Consider the following 18584-nt stretch of genomic DNA (forward strand, 5'->3'; position numbering starts at 1 on the left):
AACCACAAAAAAAGAAAACAAAAAAAAAAAAAAGCAAAATCAAAACAACCTGGCAGGTGGATATATTGCCTATCTTCAACCATTTACCTGCTGCTTGCAGCATGAAGAGGTGCTTCAAAACAGGTCTATTGCAGAGGGTGTTTTGTGGGGGTTTTGCTGCTCCTGTGTCACCAACCCCAAGTAAGCTGAATCCCCTCAAGCCAGAAAGGCAGGCAGAACTTGCATAAGCAGTCATATCCTGGCTAGATTTGTATCTCCCAGCATTTTCTGTCATTACTTCCCTGCTGATGGCATCCACTGCTGGAGAGATAGTGCAGGGGAAACCATCCCTAGTGACTTTTCTGCTCTGTTGTTTACACTTGATATCTGAGGCATAGCAGATATTGTGGTGGGTAAAAAAAATCAAGGCAACGGGACATAGACTGCCCTCTGATTCCAGCTCCTCCTACCACATCTGATGATGGAAAAGGTTTATTCAAGCCTTGCCAAAAATCTCAAACATAAAAGCTACATCTAGGAATACTTTAAAGCTGGAGTTAGCCCTCGCAAGTGAATGTTCACTGTTTTCATCAGTTTCAAGAGTTTTGAGAATTAATCAGCTGCGAATTGTTTCTAAAATGAGACAAGAAGCAGCACTCATCTGTGGGGGGTTGCAGCAAGCATGAAATGAAACAGAACATGAACGTGTGGCCAAAACTCTTAAATGGGAAAACAAGCAGGCACCAAAATAAGCAGTTGTACAATGTGTTGTGTAAAGTGCTGTCACTGGGCAATTCATCATTAACAGAATAAAACTTTTCCCAGTACGTGGGATAAAGCATCTCTGGTGCTATTCTTCAAAGATTTCAGCTGCCACTGTGTAAATGTCAAGACTGAAGGCTAAAGCCTCTGCTAGATCCTAGATAATAAACACACCGGGTATCTAAGTTGTTATATATCTTGGCATTTGACCAGCAAAATGTCCACGGAAAAGCGTATGCCAGAAAATACGCCTTCTGCTTTTAATCTGATTATTCAAGGGTTAACTATGAGCTCCCCTAATAAATTAATAAAACCCAGACATATTTTAAATCTATTGATCCATCACTATTTCTATTTGGGAGCATTATGAATGTATAAACCATAAGATGGAAATGCTTTGTAACCTACCAAGTTGTTCGTTGGTTGTGGTACATACTAGTTGAAATCTCCATCCACATTCACTACAACACTCCAGATTTTATTAAGAACGAACTTAGAACAGAATCTTGTGTTAGTCTTTCCCGATTGTACAAGTCACTCCTCTCTGCATCACAATTGTGGCACAATCCCCACCTTCTGCATCCGTTGCGCCCTTTCTGTGTCAGACCAATGCCTTTTGTTGGGCGCCTTTCTGTGTATAAAAAAGGTTTCAATGGAAAATGTCAAAGCAAAAGCTACCTATGAGGCTGCATCTCTTTGTATCCAGTAGCCACTTCTGCACATTCTGTCATAAGGACTGTGTTCTCAACAGGACTGGGCATACCTCATCCTAACCTCAGTGTCCCAAGCAGTGCCAACAGTCAATGCCCAGAGACACTCCTTGCTCCCAGCTCCTCCCCAGGCTGCTGTGCATTTGGCAAACTGCATCATTTTGGTTCTTTTTTCCTCTCCTGTCTTCTGACTGACTCATCCATTCAGCTGCTCAGGAAGGGATGACTCTCACCTCTCTCTAACTATTTAAAAATTAGGGGTCTCACCTAATCTAGGCTGTCACTTTGGAGAGAAGGATTTGTGTGACAGGTGACAGGTGACAATTCATCTGGTCTGATACAGATTCCACCCCCAGGACAGGTGATATGGTCCCATCTCTCAATATTGTCCGAAGAGGAAATGTGGACACATAACATGGCCCACCTACCAGTCACACAGCTAAAGTGAGGTGAGACAAATCCCACCCTAAGCTCTGAGAACGTTTATCACTCTGAGTCTGTGTTTGTGCTTACAGAGCCTCATGCAGTGGCCTCATTTTTCACTCCAGGCTTTTAAACAGTAAGCCCAGCTCAACCTTCTGCTTAACTCCTCCATCATGACAGCTACACCAGGATGCAGCGGGTCTCTGCAGTCTGGAATGGATCTTTCCATAGGTGTGTGCCTTTCCACAGGTGATTTAAGTCAGCTAAGGACACTTCAGTGGTTACCTGACTTCATCAGCCTGGGATGGAGTTCCAGCAGCAGCGGACTTTCAGGTAGGGTTCCACACAGCTGCTCAGCCTAATAATAGCCTCTGCACTTCTTCACATCAGTCAAAGCTGCAGGAGACATGGCCTCAATGGGCACCTGAGCAGAAGGAAAATATCAGGTACCCTGTGCCCTCAGCAGCATTGCTTTGTATGACTGGACACTTGAGATAAGCATTTATTGCTCATCCACCTAGAGCATGCTATGCAGTCAAGGGCCAGCTATCTCCATGAATGATGGAAACTTGATTTAAGGAACTTCACCGGGAGCCTGGGCAAGCACAGCTTCTGCCATCCAGATAGATCTGCTGTCACATGTGACTGACAAGATATTTATGCTGATGGGTCAACAGACAGATTCATTAATTTTCTTCTCCCTTGTTCTATTATCTAAGCCCTTGTGCCATCCGCAGCAACTGGAGTGAATGTTCATTTCTATTCCATTGTCATACTAACTACTGCTCTAGTTTAAGTATTCTTTTGAACCCCAAGAACAATGTGCACAAGGCGCAAATCCATCCCGCTCCTCCATGGCTAAGTAGGGCCATTAGACAGGAGAAACAATGGGAACACAGCGGGTGCTCTGTGTTCGCTCCCTGCATGGCCGCACACAAAGACAAAAAGGAGGAGCGCTGGATGGGCCAGGGATGGGTGTCGGATACCCCGACGCACTCGTTTTCCCAGCATCCCCGGATCACAAAGGAAAAGAGGGTCTGCATGGGTCTGCAGAGCCTGCATCAGTCGCTGGGCACAGGACCACATTGTTTGGTTTATTTTGTTTCCCCGAACAATATGTCACATATTTACTTTTCTCTCGGAGGGCCGATGCTAGCACAGAATCATCACCACGTTATGTCAAAATGTCAGCATGCTGCATCACCACAGCTCCACATGAGGCTGCCTGGCGGGCCCCCGCGAGGTCTCCTGCATCCAATCATTTCCCACAAGCGGCGTTTGCAGGACAGCAGATCTTCTTAAAATAGGACAAACCCAGAAATCCTGGAGCCGGGGGCAGCCCTCACTCATGTCTCTGTCTTGAGTGACTCCATCTGGACAATCCAGGATCACTTTTGATGGCCTGCAAAAGCAGCTGCTGCTGGTTAACAATTTTTTTATTTTTTTTTTTACTAGAAGAAAAGTGCTACGGGTAAAAAGTCAGGATGGTCTTTTTCTCGTTATTCATTAGGAAGTTTTACCTCCAGCACAGGGATTTTAAAAGGAATTTCCTTACCTAGGTGTCCAGCTGTATTTAAATACCTTTCACTGTTACTGCTCAGAGGAGCTGCAGCTGCTCAGACCAGCTTCCCCTGGTGTGCACGCAGGTGCAATGCTGTGAGCCCCACAGCCCTCATCCTGATGCGGTGCCAGCACCAGCCTCTGGAGAGGACCCTAAATCCTGTCCTGCACTTTCCACAGCTCCCAGCTCGTGCCAGGCTACCAAGGGAGCAGGGAAAGTGGTTACAGCAGCCACTTACCAGCCTCCTTCAAGAGATCCCAGTGCTGTGTACCATAGCCCCAGACATATTCTAAGCAGCCAAGGGCTACCCAACCATCTGCTGGAAGACAGATCTATGAGGCAGGAATTCCCAATGCTGGGCCCATGGGAGGTTTACCGAGCAGCCCACAAAGGGGGGTTTTCCCTTAACCAAAGCCTGTGCTTTGTTATGCTGCTCCAGGCAGGGCCCAGCCATGACTGCTGACCCACATGTGTCCTTTGTGCAAACAAACACCAGGTCCTAGCAAGGCGCAGCCAGCCTCCCAATCCCACCTACAGCTCTGAGGTTCAAAACCTAACAAAGATTCAAGTTTCTCCCTGGTGCTTCTCTCAGTTCCAGCCAGAGTTCCCAGGAGCATTTTTTATGAGAAGTTGTCCCAGTGTTGCTCATCCATCTCAGGCGAGAGTGCCGAGGGACCGCAGGCCTCCAAGCAAGTTTCTATAGGAAATCAGGCTTTTACTGACAGCTGCACTGAGGGTGGTGCCTACAGCTTGCACTGAGTTACTCATCAAACAGAACCACATAAGTGAAATACGCTCATATCATAGAATCGTAGAATGATAGAGCCACTAACGTTGGAAAAGACAAGGAAATCCAAATCCACTAAGTGGACCAAGTCCAACCATCAGCCCAGCCCCGCCAGACCCCCTAACCACATCCCTCAGTGCCACATCTAGAACTGTTTGTATTATGTGTTTTGTTTTTTGCATTCATTCATTCTAAAGCAATACAGCTGCCTTCCAAAGGCACTCCTAGCACACCTACAGGAAGCGCACCAAGCCCCAGCAGCACCAAAACTGCATCCCTGAGAGCCACTTGCCCGGCTGGGTTCCTCTGCGATAACACGGCGCTAAATAAAACGGGATCGGTGCCACCGGCCACAAGCAAGCAAAAGAGCGAGTGACCAAGGGGAGCTTTGCAGCGCGGTGCCGGCCGCAGCCCCGTGCCTGGGCAGCGGATCCCCGCGAGGGGCTGGGGCGAGGTTTGGAGCTGCTGTGGCATCTGGCACGAAAAAATGTCCCGGGAAGCTGTTACATTAAATGGCCAAATCGATTTATTGAATGGCAGGTGTTAGCTACAAACAGATGGAGAACATAAAGGCATAAGCAGGCATTTGTATGGAAAAGAAGCCATCGATTTGTAGCGAGAGGCTCAATAGTGATCGTTACACCCTTTAATAGAAATGTTCTGATTTTTATGGGCTCAGCTCCGAGCAACAATGGCCCAATGGGCACACGCCGCCGCGCCGCCCGAGCTCTGAGCTCTGCTCCTGGGGGGGCGGTCGGGCCGGGCGGGGTGGGGCCGGGCCGGGCCGGGCGGCGCGGAGCGGCGCGGAGCGGTGCGTAGCCGCGCTGTCCCAGTTGGCACGCGGCGTGCCCGGCCGGCCCGTGGCAGCGCCCGCGCGGCAGATGAGGCACGCGCCGGCCTCATTACAATGAGAATGGACAGGCTGGAGGAGCCATGTGGCAGCAACAGTTTGCAAATCCCCCCTCCTTCTGTGCGAATCGGGAAACATTTCCAAACATTTGTACCCCAAATCGACCACATTAACACCCCTCGGAGCGGCTTTCCCTGGAGAGTTGCTCCGCGCTACGGCCATTTAGGCAGAAACAAAACAAGCAAGAGGGATTTTTCTTTCCTTTTCTCTCCCTCTTTTTTTTTTTTTCTTTAGGCTCTCTCGGTGTGTGTCAGCGCCGAGTCGATGCGCAACTTTCAAGCTAAGGGGTTTAAAAGCCACCGGGGGATGCGGCTCACGCAGCGCACGGAAGGGCTGGCGCTGAACATACGGGCAGGTTTCTAAGCGAGGCGGCCCCGAAACGCAGCCCGAAGGCAGCACCGGGGCCCGCGGCCCGCAGGGAGGTGCTCTGCGGTGTCCCCCCGCTGTGCCCCGCATCTGGCGCGGGGAACTGGGGAGCGCCGCGCTCCCGCTCTCCGCCTTTCGGGCACAGCCGCCCGATGCTATCAGCGCAACTTCTTTTTTTTTTTTTTCCTTCTGAAGTCCGTGTGCGTGTGTCAACATGCAGCAGGTGGTTTGTTATATTCCCCGCGTATTACTTTATGAGGGGCTCTTTTTATAGCCGCAATCACAACAACGCCCCGGAGTCTCATCTTACGCCCCTATCGCAACCGCTCGCTCCGGCTCCGGGAAACGTTTGCCCGGCGGAGCCGCTCGGCGCCGGGATCGGGGAGGGGGGCGACGTGCGCGGCGCGGGACCGCGGGGAGTTCTGCGGAGCTGCGAGGAGCGGAGCCCCGCTCGCCTCTCCGTAACCTACATTAGCTGCGGGTCCATATGGTAGATGCTGCCCGTGGATCCCCAGCGCCGAAGCGAGGCCCTATTCTTGCGCGCCGCCCTGCTTGTGCCAGATGGTGCCTGGGCCGAGTGGCCATGCGTGGGGTGGCTCTGGTTAGCCTAATAAACGTCCAATACAAGTCAAAAATCAAAACACACACATACTAACATCTGCTAGAGCCCGCAGTACCCAGCTAGCCTTTCAATGCTGAATTAAAGAGCCCCACAGCCCTTCTGTTCCCCTAGGTTAGACACTCATTACCATTTATCAAGCACTGATGTTATCTGGCCTCTCATTTTATTTAGTACCGAAGCTATTAGCATCAGATTTGATTTTGACAGTTGACGCTGCTGCTGGTAAAGCCGGGATCTGGCCGGGCGGATCGCTGCAAAATTCCGAGCTCGTCGGCGGCACATTCCTCCTCCCGACCCGGTTACGGGCCCAGACAAAGGGTTCCCGGCGCGTGCCTCATGCCCCCGCGGGCACCCCCGCACCCCGCGCCTTTATTCCCCCAGGGCCCGCATCCCGATCCGGGAACGCTTCCAGGGAGTGGCCGGGCCGAGGGTTCAGAGCGGTGCCGAGCCAGCCGGACCCTGGGACTTCCTCCTTATCGCGCTCCCCCAAAGGGCCCGATCCGTGGAATCGCCGCTGCACCAGGAGCGCCTTTGGGAGAGCTGCAGCCCGAGGGCTGCTCCCCAGGTGATCCACGCCGGAAAGGTTCGCAGCCGGGCGAGCCCGACGCTGGCACAAAGGTGGCAAGGCCTCATTACCATACAGCTGAGGGTTTATCTCTCCCTCCCCCCTCCGGCCTCCCATCCATTTAACAAGCTGAAATAAAAAGCCACATGAAAGGCCTTCTCTGTGCTCGGCTTTAATGAGGGACACGCGACCCAACAATAAGCGCACGCCACAATCAGGCCAAGGCTTTACTGGCGCACGCTGGAGCGCGGGCCGGCAGCGGCACAACGCCGCCAGCGGTCCGGCCCCGGCCCTCTCCCCGAGCCCCCCCCCGCCCCAGGGCCGTCGGGGAGCGGCGCCCCGGGCGCCTCGGCCCGGCCGTTGCCTTCTGCCCGAGGAGCAGCCCCGGGGCGCGGGCGGGAGGGACGGGGCGAGTTTGGGGAACACGTCGAACCCCGCCACTCGGAGCTCCCGTTGTCGTGGGGGTACAGAGCCGAGCGGCCGGGGGTTTGTCCGGCCCCGCGCGGAGCGCCGGCAGCGGGATTAGAGTGTGGGACCCGAGGGCTTCCGCAGCACCGGGCTCCGTTTTCCAGAAAGGAAAGATGGAAAAGGGGAGGGATCGCCCGCGCGCTGACTGACAGTTTACATAATGAGCTCGCGAGGATGCGAGGCAACTATATAAACCGCTCGGAGGAAAGCAAGTTTCCCATTTACCGAGCGCTGCCGGCACCCGCCGAAGGAGGAGCCGTCCCGACGAGGCGTCCCCGTTCCCAGCCCGCGGGCTCTGGAGTTTATAAAGCGCAGGATTAGCGCCCCGAGGGCACGGCCACACCTGGATTTACCTTCCGGCCCGCGCTCGGCGGAGCTTTTGGGGAATACAGAACGAGCGGCGCGAGGATGAGAGCGCGGCGCGCCTGCGGCCTGACGCTGCTGTTAGTGCTTTTGCAGCAGGTAACGGTCGGAGCGACGGCGAGAGGGGCTGGCGAGGTGTCAGTGGGTGCTGGCCGAGGTGTGACGGGGCTGTGTTGTGTTCCTTTGTGCAGAGTGCGTCCGGCTCCGGCGTCTTCCAGCTGAAGCTGCACGAGTTCGTCAACAGCCGCGGGGCGCTGGCCAGCGGAGAGCCCTGCGCCCCGCACTGCCGCACCTTCTTCCGTGTCTGCCTCAAGCACTTCCAGGCGGTGGTGTCGCCGGGCTCCTGCACCTTTGGCAGCATCATCACCCCGGTGCTGGGGGTCAACTCCTTTAGCATCCGCGACACGGAGCGGTTCGACAGCCCCATCAAGCTGCCCTTTAACTTCACGTGGCCGGTGAGCAGCGCGGGGCGGCGGGCGCGCTCCTCGGCGGTGCGGTGCGGTGCGGGAGGGGTGCGGGCGCGCCGCGCTGTGCTGTGCTGTGCTGACTCTGCTCTTGCTCTCTGCCCGCAGGGGACCTTCTCGCTCATCATCCAGGCCTGGCACGCGCCCGCCAATTACCTGCCGCAAGGTGAGCGCCGCGCCCCCGCCCCGAAACGGTTAACGGCAGCCCGGCCCCGCCGCCCCCGGCTCAGATGTTTATGCGATAATTTCGGGGCCGGCTTTATCCGACCATCGGCAGTTAGTCCCCAAACGATGCCCGTCAGGGGCCGCTTTGATTCTGTCCCGACCTAATCTCCAACACAATTGCGTTTCCTGCGGTTTATTTTTGGCGTGGGAAAGAAAGGAGCTCAGCGGTGAGAAAGCCGCGAGGCTGCCAAAGAGCCCCGGCCGCCTTTTCCTGTATTTTACACCTTTCTCGAATTCCGCCCTTTGGAAAGGAATAATGGCTTTGGGATGTTTTTCTGACAAGAGAGGAAAAGGATATTCCAGCAGCACTTTTGAAAGCCCTCGACGCGGAGCCCCCTCGGCCCGGGCTCTCGGCTACGGGTCCTCTCTCACACCGACCCCGCTCCCTCCATCCTTCAGGGCAGCAGCACGCTGACCCCGCTCCATTCCCACCGACGCGCTCCGTCTCTCCTCGCTGGGGCCGGGGCAGCGCCGTGCCCTGTAGCACACACGTGGGTTCCCAGGGTGGGTGGTGGACGTGGCGGTGGTGTTGGCCGCAGCTTGATGCGCTACTTGCTGTCCCGCAGGCTCGCGGCCGCCGCCGGAGGAGTGGCTCATCAGCCAGATGGCCATCCAGCGGTCGCTGGCGGTGGGTGAGGTCTGGTCTCAGGATGTGCAGAGCAGCCTGCTGACCCAGCTGCGCTACTCCTACCGCGTGGTCTGCAGCGAGAACTACTATGGAGAGAGCTGCTCCCGCCTCTGTAAGCGCCGCGACGACCGCTTTGGGCACTATGTCTGCGAGGTGGATGGCAGCCTGACCTGCCTGCCTGGCTGGACCGGCGAGTACTGCACCAAGCGTAAGTGCTGCTCCGTGCCCTACCGGTGGTGTCTGCCACGCCAGCTCTCCAGGCCCCGCAGCCCATCTGCATAGCAGGGCCTCGGCCACCTCGCTTCAGTGCTAGAGAGATCACCTTGGTGGGGTGTGCTGCCCCTTGTCCTGTGCACTGGGCAGGCCTGTCCCGCTGGTGTCTTGCACACCTGCTGCAGCTTCCTTAGACCTTCACCTAGGCTAACCCAAGCCATAACCTGAGACAAGAACGCAAGTCAAGAGACCTTTGAGGAGGGGCAAACTGAGGGAGCTGTTTAGTGAAGGTACCCTGGGCCTAAAGTGCATTGTCTTCCTGCAGCAAGTGCATCAGGAGGCCCCATGCTGGATGCAGCATGTTTGCTTGTGCCCGCTAAGTGCAGTGCACCTGGTGGAGGCTCGGGCTGTGCTTTCACACTGACCTTTCCACTCCGTGCCAGGAGATGAAAAGTAGCATGCTGAGGACTTTGCACTGCTGTTGCTGCAGCTGCCAATGTCATGCTGCACTTCTACACGTATGAAGAAACAGCAGAGAAGACCTGATATCCCTGAGTCAGTCATACCTATCCCAAGTTATTCTGCCAGCAGCTTGTCTGCAGAGGCTTCCCCACTTCTGCTGCCAGTGGTGGGGCAGGTGTTGCACTGTATAGTGGGAATCTTTGCTGTGGGCTCAGGGCCCCGCTGGGTCTTTTGTTAGAGTAAGCGTGGCTGCCGCCTCTTGCTGCTTTTTGAGAGAGCTGCAAGAGTTCGTGTTTGTTGTGTAAACTGAAAAAAAACTAAGGGACAGCTTGTCAGATGTTGGCTCTCCCCGTTCACTTCCTCCTGCTCCAGAACTCCCCGTACTGAGAGTTTTTAAAACAAAGCTTTGAAAGTGCAAAACTGGTTTTCAAAGTATTTTTTAAAAGCTGGCGTTCCCCCTTTTACAAGTGTATTCTGTTGTCTGCACGTATTTACCTAAACATTTCTGCTCTTTTTTCCTGTCTTCCTTACAGCCATCTGTCTGTCTGGATGTGCCGAACAGAATGGATATTGCACCAAGCCTGGAGAGTGCATGTGAGTAGATGGCAATTGCAATCTGAATTTCAATTAAAATGTCAACTTGTAATAGAAACTTAAACTCTTTTCCATGTCATTAATGCTTTAATTTGACTCTTCTTGTAGCTGTCGTTCTGGTTGGCAAGGCCGCTACTGCGATGAATGCATTCCCCACATAGGCTGCCGCCATGGGACTTGTAAAACACAATGGCAGTGCATATGTGACGAAGGATGGGGTGGCCTCTTCTGTGATCAAGGTTGGTTCTGAGGATTGTGCTTAGGGCTCTGGGTTGGATATTCCTCGGTCTGGAATTAAGGAATCTGATCCAGAATTAAATTTGTGTATGGTGTGTATACAGAGGTGTTATTTTGTACCAAGGCTGTCTCAGATACCAATTCTTTATTTGTACTAGTTTCGGCTCAAAACAACCAAGCCTTTTTGGTAGCTCTTGTTTTTAAGAGAAAAACACCACCTGGGTGAGTGGTGAGTGGGCAAGTTTTCTGCTTTCTCAAGCTAAGTTTAATGTATTCCCTGTACAACGATAACAATTTACTAAACAGTTTCCAGCAGCAGTAAACACCATAATTTGGCCTTCCTTATTTTGCATACAAGGAAGTTAACTCATGTGATAAGTCTGGAGCATGAGAGAAAAATCATGTAAGCAAGAATGAAAAGTACAGGTTCCATTTTAAGGTACACCAGACCACTTCCACCTATTCAACCCAGTGAATCACTGAACTGTAGCCAGCTGAGCAGTCATGTCCTCAAGGCCATATATGCACTGCTGGCACTGAGATCATTAAATACTCAGAGCAAGTCAAGTGTTTGCAAGACATTTACAGGATTAAGATAGGGAAGCCTGAATTAAGCAGGAAAAGTAAAGGTGCAAATTTTTTTTGTTGTTGGTAGTTACCTATTAACCAATTGTGTTTCCATTACTCGGACATTTATAGTGCTTATAAAGATTCTCTACTTATGTGATATGGACTTGTGTGCTTAACCTCTGCCTCAAATTGAAAGGGAAAATAAAAACAACCATCTAGTTTGGCAGAGTATTTAGATAGTTTAAACTAATAACATTCATAACAACAGAACACAATAAATAAACAATAAAATATTTCCAATGTTTGTTTAAATCTCCAAGCCTAAATACTTCTGTTTCCTTCCTGCCTTCCCAGAATGTGCCTTGGAGCACACCTTTTAATGACAGGGCTAGCTCTTCTATTATGTGACATATTGTGCACAGAGTGTCTGTCGTGCCTCAGAGTGTCTTTCTGAGAAAATATTTGGAGTACGTTGTTCACTTTGGCATCATTACAGCTAATGGGATTGCATCCCCAAAAAAGGGAGAGCAAACCAAAGCACTGAGAAAGAGAAGTTTCTCAAAATTCAGAGCTCGATTAGTAGACGTGTAAAATTCATAAGTCTCAGACATGATTAGAACTGATAATAACCTGATAAGAATCTCCAGTATTGGTAGCAAAATTGAAGGCTTCATTTAAAACTCTTTGTTGACGGTGTTTTTGTATGAATGTCTTTTGCCAGCTGTCAAACGCTCTTTCTTCTAACACCTGGTATCTTTGCAGATCTGAACTACTGCACTCACCACAGACCATGCAAAAATGGAGCAACTTGCATGAACACTGGCCAGGGCAGCTATACATGTTCATGCAAACCTGGCTTTACTGGTGTTGACTGCGAACATGAGATCAGCGAGTGTGACAGCAATCCCTGTAGGAACGGCGGTAGTTGCACAGTAAGGGCATTTTAAATGTAAAGTCTTTGTGTGAAGCAAGCTCCAGTATACCTTTTCAGAAATGGTTTTGTAACAACATAATGGGAATTCGATAGTACACAGGTTCATTACTGACTCTCACAACTACCATTCTGAACCCTTCCCTGGATGTGTCAGGGGAGGAAGTCTGTTACAGGAGGAGATGCATCATCTAGATTAGAACTAGTCAACTGATCCTTAGGTTTCTGTGGCAGCCATTATGAGATCTTGGCAAGATCCAAGGCTCATGAGGGAGCGTATCTGTAAAATAAAATAAGCTTCCCAAACCAAGGTTCACAAAGAAATGTGCGGTCTATATTTTAATAGCAAGTAAAAGAAAATGTCTTTCAGCTATGGAACTGCAGCATCAGTTGATACAAGGGCAATCAGATGAAGCACTTTTTGTGAAATGAAGTTCTGTATTTTCAGTTTTCTCATGTTTCAGTGTATTTTCAGACCCAGTCAATGACTGATCCAACATGCTGATAGAGACTGATAGCTTATAGATACCAGATGTAATCTGATGCATGTTTTGGTTAAAGCTAATGCTCCAAGACCACCTAATTACCTTCTCTCAAGGCCTTGGATATATATTGCTTATAAAGAGGAGACAAGTTTTGTTGTAACCTAAGTGGTGGGACTTCTCCATGGCAAAGCAAAATAACCCCTTTGGGGGAAAAAAAAAAAAAAGGGGGGGGGGGGAGGAGGAAGAGGGGAGGAGCTCTTATGCCAACCTACACAGCTGCAATCAGGATATCTACCCTTTCCATATGTTATTCTGCTCTAGGACACTGGGGATCCCATCAGACAGTAGTGGCATTAGTCTTATTTTTGCCCAGATGCCTCTAGGCTCCTGCAACTGTATCTGCTCTGCTTGTGCTGTTGCATGATTACTCCTATGTGCCAAATACAGCCAGTTCACAATCCTGCCCCCCACAGTCCAGCTTGCAGTTATTTACTCTGCAAATGCCATTTTTGCCACATCCAAGTGTGAATGAAGTGGGACAGAACAGCACTTGCTGCTGACCAAAAAAGAAACACAGGCACAACTATCATTTGGTGGCATCAAATAACAATGGCCTAATGTTGTGTTTTGCAGGATTTGGAGAATGGTTATCGCTGCGCCTGCCCCCCTGGCTACTATGGAGCTCACTGTGAGCACAGTGCTTTGACGTGTATCGATTCTCCGTGCTTCAATGGAGGCACATGCTTGGAAAAAGAACAAGGAGCCAGCTACACTTGTGTTTGCCCTTTTGGTTTCACGGGGTCAAACTGTGAAAAAAAAGTAGACAGGTGCACAAGCAACCCATGTGCAAATGGTGAGTCTTTCTTATAAAAAAATAAATCTCACGGCTTCTCCACTTGTTTGTGCTTTTCAGTGCAGAAGTGATAGAAATCCAATCTGACCTCTACACTTCCTCTAATACATTAATCCCTCCCTCTCCCTCACTGTATTCCACATCTATCCTAATTTTGGTCTCTCGCGGGGGACTTTCACTGGCATTTGCTATGTAAAAAAAAAAAAACAGTGCATAAGCTTTATTATGGAATGGGAAAGCATTACGTACATTAAACCAGCATTATTATATATTTAGAAGTGGCATGGTTTTAAAGGGTGATCAGTAAGCTAGAAGGAAGCCTTAGATAGTTAGTTGTTTTGTAAAATAATCTCTTCTTGAGGTAGTTTTGCTTACAGGGTGGGAGAGCTTTATGTTTCTGAGCGAAACACATTGCATACTGATTTCTTTTTTACTTTTTCCTCAGATGGTAATTGCTTTTACCTTGGTCAGATTCGTGTGTGTCGTTGTCGGGCTGGCTTCTCTGGTCAGAAATGTGAGATTAACATCAATGACTGTGCCAGGAACCCGTGTTCCAATGGGGGAACTTGTCATGACCTGATCAATGACTACACGTGCACGTGCTTGCCAGGCTATAGCGGCAGGAACTGTGACATCAAGACCAGAGATGAATGTGCTTCTGGGCCATGTGAGAACGGAGGCACATGCTACAGTGGACTTTATAGTGCCAACTTTGTCTGCTACTGTCCTTCTGGCTTCATGGGCAGCCGTTGTGAACTACCAGTTTATTCAGTGCCCATCACACTTCCTCCTAAACCAGTCCCCTGGATTGCTATATCTATGGGAGTGGGGCTTGTGGCTTTGCTCATACTGTTCTGCATGATAGCAATGGTCATCAGGCAGATGAGGATGCACCCACAGCAGGACTTGGAGACAATGAATAACCTGTCTGACTTCCAGAAGGACAATCTCATTCCAGCTTCCCAGCTCAAAAACACCAATAAAAATAAAGACCTTGAAGTGGACTGTGGGCTCGAGAAGTCAAACTACAAACCCAAGAATCATAAACTGGACTACAATCTAGTAAAAGATCTGACGAGTAGAGGGACACAGGAAGATAAATATTACAAAAGTGAAAAGTGTTTAGGAGAGAAGTCTCCACTCCGACTACACAGGTGAGAATTTAGCCTTCCTTGTAGCCTCTGTAAGCCCCACACCTTCACACTGGCCTAGATGCAGATGAGAAAATGGGAAAAAAGGGAGAGAACATACAAAACAAACCAGAGCAAAGGCAGGAATTCTGAACTGAAGTATGAGTGCCACGGCCAAGTAGTATCCATAGCTAAATTAATTGAAAGCTTGTGCGCAGTATGCTGGTAACATGAATGCTGTGAAGGGGAACAGAAGTGACCGGTCCAGTGATGAAAGTAAGAAGTATGTTTCCTTCCTCAGTAAATCACAGAGAAGTGATACTACAGCAAATAGCGAATTAAAAATAAGTATTTTGCTTATTTAGAAAACACTGAAAAAAAGATTAGAGTGAAAATTACTTCTCCCTTCAAAAAAAAGGGCAGCTATTTGTTGGCTCCTCTATATTCTGATGTGCATGCTGAAAGTCTTGCCTGGGTTCCGCTTGTGGCTGCTCTGCACTGAGGGATCTGAGGAGTACTTGACTAAATTGGACATGGCAGAAATCTAGCAAGACAGTAGCCATTTCTCACTTCCACTTCCCTAAAGTAAAATGTCTTGCCATCATATAGAACATGTGAAACTTCATCCTTTGCCCTCCTCTCCCTCACCTCCACAGCTATCTTGTTCCACGCCTACATATTCATGGTAGCATTTCAGAGTCAGGCATGTCAGAAGTCAACACCTTTTTCTCTCTGCCCTGCTTTAGTGAAAAGCCGGAATGTAGAATATCAGCGATATGTTCTCCAAGGGATTCAATGTACCAGTCCGTCTTTGTGATAACAGAAGAAAGGAATGAGTGCATCATAGCCACAGAGGTAAGCAAGCACACCAATGAACAAACATAAATTCACAAAATAAAAGAGGCAAATCTATCCTTTAGAGCTGCAGCTGAGAATGATGCTCTGTTTTCAGGGATCTCAGCATACACCTCATCTCTTCAATGGCATGCAGGAGTGCCCAAGAAAACAGAACATATGTGGGGAAAAATAAAGAAATGAACAGCTCTGGTTTTATTAAAGTAGAGATTCTGTGTTTAGATAAGTCAGTGGGAGATGAAAGCACTGAATGTCAGCCTGTAAAGATTCAATATATCACAGGATTATTTCCTCTTAATCAGAGGAAAAAAAAAAAAATAAAACAGTTCATGGCCCCATTGATGTAAAGCTGTGCATTTTCTTTTTTTCACCCCCATTACTACAATAGATAATCTGTGTTCAGTGACAACAAGCAAAGCTTTAGCTTTCCAGCAGAAGATGAAAAGTAACTGAATATGTTAGTGGATAGGCAGAACAGCTATTTAGTAAGTCTGTAGTAAGACATGGAAGGAAATTTCAACTTCTTGGCATTTAAGCTCTAGCTACATATTCGTGGCTGTAACAGAATTTAATGCTGTTTCTTAAGTTATCCAGATGTTGATGTTATTTTGAAAAGGCAGAGAACAGTACAAAAGAAGGAAGTGAAGATCCAGCTGGTTCCAAAAGGATTGTTGACACTTTAGAGAAAGGCCCAAAGAGAAGTTAAAAGCAATTTATCACAAACCAATACCTTTCAGCGTAGTCACCATTAGTGCTTGTTTCAGTTAGAGACTCCAAGGAGGAGCTTGCTGTGCCATATAGCAGCGACCTGTGAAGTCAGATGAGCAGGATTCTGTCTCCCTTGCCAGGGTGGATATCAGATTTCTGCTTGAAGGCAAGCTGGAATATTAGTCAACCAACAATATTAAAAGTTTAAGACTAACAGAAAGGATTTTCAAAGACATAAATGATATTTAGATGCTTCATTCCTGGTAGTGGACCCAAATACCATATCTTCCTTTTGAAGACCTTGCTGACAAAAGCTGATTTTACATTGGTTTCCCCCAGAAGTATTTTTAATTTCAGAATGGCAGACCCTGAAACTTTTCTCCAAAGCACATAAGCTATCCAGCTATACCATATGCTATTTACAGAGACATTATGTTAAACACCCAGATTTGTACGATTTATTCTAGGCTTTCCTTCCCCCACTTCAGGTAGGGAAGGCTACTTATCATACAGATGAGTTGTTTGACTATTCTCTCTCTCAGGATGCAGGCAAAACCAGTGAATACTGATAACTAAACTGCAGTAATGTCTGGCTGATGTTACTTTGGTTTGACATAACTATAGTTTGTTAGTTCTGCTGTATTCTGTGCTTCCTTCTCATTCCTCAAATTCTTCTATCCCCTGACAGGTATAAGACTGAAGATCAGCCTGTTTGCACCTCAGATTTGGTAATGCCAGTAGATGGACGTTCCTGCTGCATTGTTTACAATTCAGAACTGGATTGGACTGTTTGTAATTACATGCAACTTGCTGCTCTCAGGTGGAGGATGGAACTGGACAGACTGTGAATTTACTGAAAGATGCAATAGACTTATTCATTCTTACTGCTCTTGTTTGACATTTGATGCCACAAATCTCACTGGCTATACATGAAGGGAGGCAGAGGGAAGAGAGAGGGGTTAAACATGTTAACTTTTGATTTGCTTTTGAAAGATACTGAGGCCAATTCCTCATGGCCAGACCCGTGGCTTTCCAGAACTTTGGTATGGGAGGTGCTGGTAGATGAGGAGGCACTTAACTGTCACAGATGTTGCTGTGGAAGGTGTGAAGAAAGGTGCATGGCTGTGCAGATAATGGATACAGTATAAATGAGGTCTCCACTTTATTTTTTTTTTTTTTTAATGGGTTTAAAAGTGCCTAAAATCTGTCAAGAGAATCTAATGAGCCCAAACAGAGACTCGACTGCTCTTCTTGCAGTTACCTGAGCAGTATTGGGCAGGGGTGATTGACACTTCCTGCTACACGTCCACTTGCATCTCCTCTCTCCTGCTGCATGTACTGGAGACAATTCAAGGGGCAAGAGGAGGAAGGAAAGAGGGGGACTGACTTTACATGTCATTGCATTTGGTGATGCTTTGGAGAACTGATTGACCCAAGCCACAACATGGGACAGGATTTTCCTGGATTTAAGCATTTGAGAAGGGAAAGATGTGGTGAGAAGGAATGTCTACTGCCTGTTTCCCATTGATAATGAGGAGAGACATGATCCCAATCCTGTTTGAAGCCTTACATCTGCATTTAAAATCAGTCGGCTCCTAGAACCTTGTATGTGCTGAACCGTCTCAGCCATTCTCACGCCTTTTGCACTACCAGCGATTGTGAATAGACATTCTCTTTTCCCTTCCTCATTCTCTCCCTCAGCCCCCTTATAATGACACAGATTTGGGGGTTTACGTTGTGTTTCTGACTTAGGTGCCACCTTCTTCTGCAAATGGTCTCAAAGTTGCTGCTGTTAATTTCCAAAGGAGAAGCAGCAGTGTCATCCCCCTATTTCTCCATCGGGTTGCAAATTGCCGATTCTGTCCTTCATCCTGGTTCCAAGTGCCCAATATCAAAGCACCCACTGAGATGCCCTCCACCAAGACAGGTGGAGAACAGAGTCAGAAGGTTCTAGGCTTGTCCTGTTTCTTTTACACCTGCCCGCCGCTGCACGGGGAAGGGGAACACTGCCCTGGACAGCAGAGGCCTGCAGAAACTCTTATTAAGCATTGACAGCAATAATATTGGACATCCCAGAGGAAAGTGCTGTGATAGTAATGACATGAGACTGTGCGGTGGGGCAGAACGAGGAAGGAAGAAACAAAGTCTCTTTGAAGAAACCTGCATCATCCCTTCTCTTGGACAGTGACATCTCTGCCCTTGTAAGTCCTGTTGGACTAGCCCACCTACTGCCTTGAACTGTGCAGACAAGACCCCTTTGTAATGTCCACTACTGACCTTCTGCTCTGACCGTGTAGGACCGTTTGGAAGATGACCTTCAGAAATCAATAATATGGGTTTTAGTTCATCTGTTTGTAGTTTATTTTGAAGACTAGTATTTCAGTAATTTAAAAAAAAAATCAGAAGCACTGAACTTTCTACGTTTTATAACATTATTTTGTATATAATGTATATTTATAATCAAAACAGAAGTGTAAATATGTTTATTACTTCTCATGTAATGTTTTTAATGTGATGACAAAGTTTGAATTTTATTTTTTTTTTTTTTCAAGCAATGAAAATACTTTCCTGCTACCACGGAGTTCATTGTGGTTTGTCCTTCTACGCTTCAGGTTCCATGATTTTTGTGGCAGCCAAAGTTACCTGCAGCCCCATAAATCCACCCATGGAGCTTGTCCACCCATTCCTCATAGGCAGTCCCACATTTCATTTT

General features: G+C 48.6%; 1 protein-coding gene across 1 annotated transcript; it reads left to right on the plus strand.

The window, feature by feature from the left end:
* The first annotated feature begins 7362 nt into the window (after window positions 1-7362).
* Window positions 7363-18436, plus strand: DLL4 (delta like canonical Notch ligand 4). The gene is made up of 11 exons (XM_042869145.1): window positions 7363-7615; window positions 7708-7971; window positions 8089-8146; window positions 8772-9041; window positions 10042-10102; window positions 10211-10341; window positions 11672-11841; window positions 12959-13178; window positions 13624-14332; window positions 15055-15163; window positions 16560-18436. The coding sequence occupies exons 1-11, from the start codon at window positions 7562-7564 to the stop codon at window positions 16563-16565; spliced, it is 2052 nt and encodes a 683-aa protein (XP_042725079.1). The 5' UTR covers window positions 7363-7561; the 3' UTR covers window positions 16566-18436.
* The last annotated feature ends 148 nt before the right edge of the window (window positions 18437-18584 follow it).

Source organism: Lagopus leucura, unplaced genomic scaffold, assembly GCF_019238085.1.
Source record: "Lagopus leucura isolate 7727_CA_CO unplaced genomic scaffold, USGS_WTPT01 Super-Scaffold_1, whole genome shotgun sequence".
Classification (NCBI taxonomy): Eukaryota; Metazoa; Chordata; class Aves; order Galliformes; family Phasianidae; genus Lagopus; species Lagopus leucura.

Bases quoted from the DNA above. Each gene is read 5' to 3' on its own strand.
- DLL4 (XM_042869145.1), top strand. From the start codon at position 7,562: ATGAGAGCGCGGCGCGCCTGCGGCCTGACGCTGCTGTTAGTGCTTTTG. The intron at 8,147-8,771 runs GTGAGCGCCGCG...GCTGTCCCGCAG, and splicing joins CGCCAATTACCTGCCGCAAG to GCTCGCGGCCGCCGCCGGAG. The intron at 13,179-13,623 runs GTGAGTCTTTCT...CTTTTTCCTCAG, and splicing joins AAGCAACCCATGTGCAAATG to ATGGTAATTGCTTTTACCTT.